The sequence below is a fragment of the Rhinolophus ferrumequinum genome, assembly GCF_004115265.2.
Source record: "Rhinolophus ferrumequinum isolate MPI-CBG mRhiFer1 chromosome 13 unlocalized genomic scaffold, mRhiFer1_v1.p Super_scaffold_3, whole genome shotgun sequence".
NCBI lineage: Eukaryota > Metazoa > Chordata > Mammalia > Chiroptera > Rhinolophidae > Rhinolophus > Rhinolophus ferrumequinum.
The window spans coordinates 49,189-58,094 of NW_022680356.1; the positions used below are offsets into that span (position 1 = coordinate 49,189).

The 8,906-nt window shown below is 48.6% G+C and overlaps 1 protein-coding gene across 1 annotated transcript; it reads left to right on the forward strand.

The window, feature by feature from the left end:
* Positions 1-969: 969 nt before the first annotated feature.
* On the forward strand, positions 970-8,027 carry IL1B (interleukin 1 beta). The gene is made up of 8 exons (XM_033100831.1): positions 970-1,020; positions 1,373-1,491; positions 1,892-1,953; positions 2,416-2,467; positions 3,683-3,887; positions 5,026-5,181; positions 6,410-6,537; positions 7,276-8,027. Exons 3-8 carry the CDS (start codon positions 1,907-1,909, stop codon positions 7,483-7,485), a joined length of 798 nt encoding a protein of 265 aa, XP_032956722.1. The 5' UTR covers positions 970-1,020; positions 1,373-1,491; positions 1,892-1,906; the 3' UTR covers positions 7,486-8,027.
* Positions 8,028-8,906: the final 879 nt, after the last annotated feature.

Consider the following 8,906-nt stretch of genomic DNA (forward strand, 5'->3'; position numbering starts at 1 on the left):
CGAAATCTGACTCAAAATTGCAAAAAATAAAGAAAAAATAAAGATTCGTTAAAAAAAACAAAGAAAAGAATGGTGGTTGCCAAGAGCTAGAGGGTGTGGGAAATGGGAAGATGTTGGTCAATAGTACAAACGTCCAGCTATAAGGTGAGTAAGTTCTGGGGATCTAAGGTACCGCATGGTGACTATGTTAACGATACTGCATTGTGAACTTAGAAGTTGCTAAGAGAGTAGATCTTAAATGTTCTCATCACAAATATACATGTAATTATTTGAGGTGATGATGTGTAACTAACCTATTGTGATCTTTTTGCAATATACACATGCATCAAATCATCTGTACACCTTAAACTTATGCCATATTGTATGTGGATTATATCTTAGTGAAGCTAAAAAAAAATAACTCTTGGAGTTACCAAGGGATATAGCCTCAGCAGCCTGTTCTTATAAAAGCAACATTCCAGGGAGCATCCAGATGGCTCAGTTGGTTAGAGCGCGAGTTCTCAACAACAAGGTTGCTGGTTTGATTCCCACATGGGATGGTGGGCTGCACCCCTTGCAACTAAAGATTGAAAATGGCAATTGGACTTGGAGCTGAGCTGCACCCTCCACAATTAGAATAAAGGACAATGACTTGAAGATGATGGGCCCTGGAGAAACACACTGTTCCCCAATATTCCCCAATAAAATTTTTTTTTTAAAGCAACATTCCACTTTTCAGAGTTAACAGAAAAATTATTTTAGGCAGAAAACACCTCTGTATTTTAAAAAGGGATTGCAATCATGGAAGCCTGGCTGTTCCGTTTTTTCAAATATGTTCTCAATCCAGGCTGGCTCCACTGTTCATCAAATGTTGGTAAGGATCCATGTGCAACACAGCACCTGGCCTGAAAGAGTTGACAGCTTTTCCCAAGAGCCCTGGACCCATCAGGAGCCTGCTCCTGCACAGCTGTACCTTCTGGGCATATCCTACCAGGCCGAACGTGTCCCTAGGGGCTCCAGTAACTGACCCTGAGCTCCAAGGTAAGCACGGCACCATCATCCATCTCCACATGGGAAGGTCCCTCCGTGCCCAAGTCCAAGGAGTGCGTGAGGGAGCTATGTGAGAACCTGTGTGCAATCCCTTTGTCCCAGGGGTCCTAAATTAAACATCCTCTAGCGTAGGAAAACCCCGCATTAACACTGATACCATTTGCATGACAGTTGTGGAAGACAGTGCATGTCTGCATGATGACACATCCACGATGGGTCTCACTTTGCTGCCACTTGCCCTTCCGTGGACTGAAGAATTCGTTCCATTTACCTTCTCCCCCAAGTTTCATCCATCCTCTTTTTTTTTTTTTTTAAACATGGTTGTGAAATCGGCTAACCAAAGGAGAAATTTCTCAGCTCCCCACTTCTGCTTTTGAAGGCCATAAAACAGCAAGGGCAAAGTGGCAGACGGCACAACTCTGTAAGGACAGCAGGCCGCTCCGGACTCGTCTCCACTGTCAGGTAAGACTTTACCAGCTCCTCTTTCCAACCAGGTCCTAAGGGTGGCTTCCTGTCTCCTCTCCCTTCCTCTGTCTCTGCCTGAGGGCTGGGCTTTTTACAAATGCCAGGTGTACTGTTATGCTAGGACTCGTGGGACATTCTGGAAACAAATACTGCTTATCTAGCAGTTGACACCTAGGGGTCTGCTCCAGGTCTCCTAAAAAATACACCCCTGGCTTGGGTTCAGTGTAGCAAATGTTCTCCTCTGGACCCAAAAGCGGGCTCTCTCACGCATTCTCTCACCCACCCAGAATTTTCTGGCGTGCTAGCCAAGTACTGGGTGCTGAGGGAAGTCACCCAAAAAGGATGGCCTGCAGGGCCTGGCGTGGCCGTGCTCACTCATTCCCTTCTCTTCACACAGCTTTCTCCAGCAGCCATGGCAGCAGTGCCTGAATTCGGTCAGTGGGGAGACAGACCAATAACGTGAGTGGGGTTCCCCTTTCAAGAGTGGGGTGCTATCTGTGCTTGGAGGCCAGCTCTGTCCCCCCAACTGCCTCTTTCAGTGGCAAGCAGGGTTCCAAGTTAACCTGCTTTGAAGGCTGGTTTCCCACCCGCTCCAAGTCCAGCCTTAGGACCCACCGGGGCTTCCTGCAGATGGCAAGCAGGAAGAGAAGATGGCACGTGGGCGATACAGGGGAGCCCTTGGCGAAGTGTGGCCTCAGCAGCAGAGAAGACTCAGGTTTTAGCTGGGATGAATGTTAGGTCCCAGGGTCCCACAGGGGCGCCGCCTGCCCTGCCTTCAGTGCTGTCCCACGCGTGTCAGCACGGAACCTGACGGCTTTAGCGGCATACTGTCTGCAGTTTCCTATCAACAGTGCAGACTGTGCAGGAGGGAAAATAACTTGTCTGGGACACATAACTGAGCAGGGTCTGTTTCTATTACAGTGGCAACAACAATGACCTGTTCTTTCAAGCTGATGGCCCCAAACAGACCAAGGTGAGGCCATGAGCTTAACGCCCAACCAGGAGGGCTCTGCCATGGACAGGCTCCGGGAAAAAGGTCTGGGCCACCTTCACCATGGTGGTTCGTGCTGGAATGACCCTCACTTCCTCCTGTGAACAGGTGCAGGACACACTGCATGCTGACCTGGCCACTTAGTGAGTCACCAGTCACTCACTAAGGTTTGGGGCTGGCAGCCATGCTTGTGGAGGCTAAGGGGATGACAGTGGTGATCACGTTTGCCGTTTCACGTAGGAAGACAGCTGTGGCTTCAATGAAAATGTGATTGTCCTTTTAGGGGAGGGGCTCAGCCTCCATTATTCACTGGAGTAAAGCTTCAAGACTGTGAGGGTTAACACACCTGCCCCCTTTAAGGTACAATCATTTTTTGCTCCCTGGGGTGGAGCTTATAACAACAAGACATAGATGAATTGGGAACTGAAAGAAAATCGTTCAGTTGCTGTTTGATCTGGGACGAGTCAGTCACCCCTGTGGGCTTCATCTGAAATGTTTTCAAACCAGTGTGACTGCTTTACACGGCCCTGGATGGGGCGGCTTCTGGCCCTTGGAGCCTGTCACGTGGAGCCTGTGCTCTAGGCAGGAATTGATGTCACACTCTGTGTTTCTCTGTGCTGTTCAAGATCTCCTTACCTGTCCCTCCAGCTTTGAAACCATTATCATGCTTCAGGACAACTGCAGGGAAGCCTTCGTACAGCTACACAGGTTCCCTGAACAACGAGAAACAAGCACATTTATTGTACTTGCAGAACGCTAATGAAGCAGCATTCTAAGAAAAAAGAACTTGTGTAGAATAATTAAAAACTTGTTGAATGAGCACAATGTAGAGAAAATCTGATCATCACTGTCATGAAAAATTACATACACAGGTTAGAGCATGAGGGACACAAAAGGTATAGAGTGTAAGAAGGTATACGTCTACGGTTAGGAGGAGCAGGTGTCAAAAGATAAACAATGTCTGAATGGGATTTATTCTAAAATAGCACACAGGGCATGAGAAGGCCCCCACTCTGGTCTGGGTCTGCCTCTAGCTGCCACGTGCCCTGGGGTAAGCCATTTAGCCTCCCTGGGCTTCGCAGACACAAGATCATCATTAGGACCTCGATCACAAAGGCCCATTCCACCCGTGATGTCCAAGCTGGCATTCTCTGGCCTGACCACCTTAACATGCTCACTGCCTTGGTGTCTCCACAGTGTTCCTTCCAAGACCTGAACCTCAGCTCTCTGGGCGACGGGGCCATCCAGCTGCAAGTCTCCCAGCAGCTACACCACTCGAGCTTGAGGAAGGTCGTGTCGGTCATGATAGCCATGGAGAAGCTGAGGAACGTGCCCATTGTCTTCTCCCAGAGCCTCCAGGATGACGACTTGAGGAGCCTCTTTTTCCTCATCTTTGAAGAAGGTGCTGAATCAGAGCTGAGGGCAGACAGGAAGTCTCCACTCATTTCTTTCTCAAAAGTCCACAACTCAGCAGACAACTAAACTCCCCCAAAGCTGAAACAATTGCGAACATAAAGGGTGACATATTGGGCCTGACAAGCTCAGAGGGGCACATGGAAGGCCTGGCAGCCTCGGTGACCAAGTGACCACCCAGGATGGTCTGATCACAAATTCCTAACATGGCGGGCAGCCACGGCCCAGGCATACAACTTCCTTAGCAAACTGTCACTGTGCCTTAAGTGAGCCCTGTCCATTGTTCTTACTTATCTAGGATGACACACCTTTGAAATGTCAGAGCAATCTTTTCCTCCCCCTGGAAGGCACAACTGCTGGCTTGGGCACAAGACCACACACCCCATCGTTGTTATCTTGTTCAGGCATACTTTGTCTCTGCTGTAAATGTGTTAACTGTCCTGTACCCGCCCATGTGAAAGAAGTCTGTTTCTCTCCAATTTGCTTTCTATCCAGTCCTAGGCATTTCCTGGCTTCACTTCCTCCCACCTCCCTCATCTACCTCCAGTGATTTCCAGCACCTTCCTTACAGGCTCTCCTTTGATTCTAATGCATAAGAGGAGCTGGAGAATTGCCACTCTCCAGAACATTTGCTCAATTCGTTGGGATCTTGCTTCTGGTCATGTCCTCAAAATCTTGGCTCAGATATATCCTTATAAAATTTTTCTATAAGTTTGGACTTTCTTTTGTGAACACCTTTAAAAAGTAGAAGGCCCAGCGATGAGAGAAAAACAGGGAAGCCAAGAACCCAAATTAATCATCTCTTTACTTGAAACTACTCTGAGAATAAGACCTTGATGACTACTCACACTTGCAAGTCACTCCATCGCCCTCAAAATGCTTTTTCTTACCCTCTCTCCTGTGCATCCCATGTCCCTGTTGGGCCAGAATCTTATGTCTGTTGCTCGTCCATAGCAAGCAACAGTGCTGAAGCCTGAGCCCTCCTCTTGTGGTGCCAGGTACGTCATCGTCACCTGCCTCCCCACCATACTGCAACTGAACTTGAGCTGTGCATGGCCTGCGAGAGCCTGGATCCTGCCACCTCCCATTCTCAGGTCTCTAAACAATGCGTGTGCTCCATGTTTCAGAACCTGTCAGCTGCATGTGGGATGACAGTTACGAGTGTGATGCGCTGCAGTCGCTGAAGTGCAGGCTCCAGGACATAAACCAGAAATCGCTGGTGCTGTCTGAGCCGCACGAGCTTCAGGCTGTTCACCTCAACACACAGGATATGAACCAGCAAGGTAAGCGAGGAACCTTTGTGCCTCTCTCAGCTTCCGATGGCTTGCTATTCTCCACATTGTCAAGGAAGTAGAACATTAAGGCAAACTATCGAGGTCAGTGAAAAAACCTAAAATGAAAAACTTTGGGTCTCAGCAGTGACACCAGCTTGAGTCCTTTAGCTCATTCATTTCCCAGCAATAGACACGACTCAGAAATTAGAGGCTCAAGCACACCCAGGACCACTGTCCAGCCAGGTCATTCAAAGATGTGCAATGTCAGTGCTCTGTTAGAAAGTGGTCATTTGATGGACGTGACCTAACTGCCTGCGGGTTCTTTCTTCCTGTGGTTGAGGTTGCAAGTCAAATGGTGAAGAGATAACGTGTCCACCCTAGCTCCTAGCCCTGCCCCTGGGCCCCTAGCATCCTTCCTGCTGGACTCCAGACGGGTCCTCGTAGGGAAATCTCACTGACAAGCGAGAACGTTTGTCTCTGCTGTAACTGGCAAATCTCCCAAGCCTGGACGCCCATCAGTCTCGGGATCTGCCGGGCACCCTGCTGCCAAGCCCTGTGTGCAGGGGTGCGGCCAGAGGAGCGCAGAAAGGAGCAGCCTGTTCCTCCCAGGACTGATCTGGGACAAAGGCGTCATATCCTGCTCTCAGCCAGGCCAGGACGAGCCTGTTTCTTTAGAACTGGGTTGTGAGAATGACCTTGGGGCCTCCAAGTGAGACAGTGTGACTAAGGAAGATTCAAATGAGTATCTATCTTTGGAGCCACTTTTCTCAGCTAAGCCTCGCCTCGCCCCAGTTCTTCCCACTTGCTGCTCTATGTTCCTGAAATCGATTTGTGCCTGATTTCTTTGGGAAGCCCAGCCTTACTTCTTTCCTTGCTTTCACATTGATCAAATTGTTCTGCTCTTAGAGATGAGCATGTCATCGGCCAGCGACATGATTCCTTCCTTCCTTCCTTCCTTCCTTCCTTCCTTCCTTCCTGCCTGCCTGCCTTCCTTCCATTTTTAAAAATGAGACCCCCTAATTCTTTACTGCCATGGTAGTGAGGCTCTGCGAAGGCTCCCAGAACTTCTCTGGGAAAAACCTAAGTCAACCAACTGACCTTGGTGTCTGTGAGAAGCTGTAGGTGGGTTCCCACAGAGGGTGCTAAACTGTACATGTCCTGGGCTCGGGGTCCAGTGGTGGGGCCAGCCCTGCACTCCTGTGTGTCCCTGACCACCCAGCCCCTCCCCTTTCTCCAGCGGTGTTCTGCATGAGCTTTCTGCCAGGAGAAAAACATGACAAGACACCCGTATGCTTGGGCATCAAGGAAAAGAACCTGTACCTGTCTTGTGTGATGAAGGGTGAGAAGCCCACCCTGCAGCTGGAGGTGAGTGACTGTCAGTGGCTGAAGGGCCCCCCTAGGTTCCTCTGAAGCTCCCCTAACCACTACCGACTTCCTAGACAACGACCTCTCCCCGCAGAAAACCTGACAATTTTGTAGACTTGTAAATAAACTTAATGTAATTGTTAAATGCATGCAATTTTCACTCCCACCACAGAAAATCAAATCATTTTGCTGATGTTACTGTGTCCTGCCATTGCTACCACCCAACTGATTACCCAGTGTTAGGGTTGCTCTGTTTGATCAATGGTACTTTGGGAAATTAATAAATTCAAAGAGCTGTCACCTGTCGTCATCTCCACTCCACTTCCCAAATCACCCTCCCTCCCGCCCCCAGCTCCCAGCCAAGGCTTCATTTCCAAATTGAAGTCATTCTAGCCATGGCCATTGAATAAAACAAAAAAATAAAAAAATACATAAAATAAAATTGAAAAAACAAACAAAATAGTAGGATTCCCTGTGAACTAGGTGCCCCTGGAAGCTTTAACCTCATTTTCACTTTTTGACAATGTTTCACCTACCATCTGACACTCAGTTTCAGAAAAGCGTAAGGGCTCCTTCAGTCACACACAGAAAGCTGAGCTCTCAAATACAACCCAGGGGCCCGGCTCCTGGTCCTGAGAGCAGCTTGTCGGTTTCCTCTCGAGCTGACCCAGAGAATGTCGTCACCAGAGTGTCTTTGTCCCTTCTCTCACAACAATTTTTATTTCTATTTTACTGCAGACAATAGACCCCAAAGGTTTGTCGAAGAAGATAGAAATGCGGTTTGTCTTCAACAAGACGCACAACAAGAGCACGGTGGAATTTGAGTCAGCCCTGTACCCCAACTGGTACATTAGCACCTTTCAAGAGGGACAGAGACCCATCTTCCTAGGGAATCAAAAAGGCGGTCAGGATATAACTGACTTCAACCTGGAAGTCCTCTCTAACTAGAGACCTGGACCCGGAGCGCCCACATGCTAAGTAACCTGAGGGCTGCAGAAGGAGCAAAAGGGTTTGCACGCGGTGCCGGCCTGGTTAATGCCCAGCTGCCTTCCCTCCACTGAAGCTCAGGACCCCACCAGCAGGAGGGGCGGCCCATCCTCCAGGGCCGGTCCTCAGAGCCTGGCCGAGCCGGTGCCTCTCACCTGCCACACACGAGGCCGGCCTAGCAGGAGCCACCACACATTCAGCCCAAAGAAACCCTGTGTCCTCTGCACCCAGCACCTGATGAGTAAGCACTTAACTCTCTATTTATTTATTTATTGGTGGGTTCCTCTACTTAATTTAGAAGCAGCAGTACCTGTGAAAGAAAGAGCCCTGTCTTCAACACCTAAGGAACCAATTTAATTTGGACAAGTGTGCTGGCTTTATATGAAGTCCTTTCACCAGGCTGTAAACAAAAAAGCTCAGATTATTTTAACAGGAATATTTGTGAATGAGGAAATATGATCACACTGCTTGAATGATTTTGAAATAAATTTCACTGAAAACAAGTTTGTCTCTGTGTGGTGACTGGCTTTCCTTGGATGTGACACAGAAGAGCAAAGGCAAACAGGGCAGGGGGCCGGGATGGTGGGGGCAGCCCGCTTTGCACTGAGTGCCACCAGGCACCTGGGACCACCCCTGGCCGGCACAGCCGCCTCCCATCCCCACTTCATTTCTGTTTCTCAACAAAAGGATATTCAGTGTACAAGGTTCACTTGAAAACAAGACCGGCTGGAGCACTATAGGGGCTGAGGGTTGTGGAAATGGCTGCCAACCATTTCTCCGCGCATTTACTCAGCAGAATTTACTTAGCAAATGCTCCGTACTAGATGCACTAGGGCTGGTGAGGCTCCTAGTGAGGCAGGACAGGCAGAGGTACACAAGCGAAACGCAAGCAGCATGACAAGTAGAGGTCACATACGGTAGGAAAGGAGCGGCCAGGAGAAGTGGCATCTGCTGTGCAGGACAGAGGGTCATGGAGGGTGATTTATGAGTCAGGCCTAGAAGGATGAGCATGGAGAAAAGAAAGAAAAAGGCACTCCAGGTGGAGGAACCGGTATGAACAAAGGCAGGGGGTGTGAGAAGGAATGATGCCAATAGAGAAGCTTCAGGGTTGCACAAATCACCAGAAGCAAAGTGAAAACACAAAAACAACCCAGGGTAAAATCTGTATCTCGTATCTCAGACAAAGGGAGAATTTGCTTGATGTGTAAAGAGTTCCCTCAAAACATTAGGGAAAAACAAGAACAAATATTTAACAAAACAATAGGCAAAACTCCAACAAAAATAGATTAATAGGCTGTCCCCAAAAAAGGACAGATCTTGGACAGAGTAAAAGATACTCAACATCATTTATAATAAGAAAGGTGAACTAACAACCCCTTCGA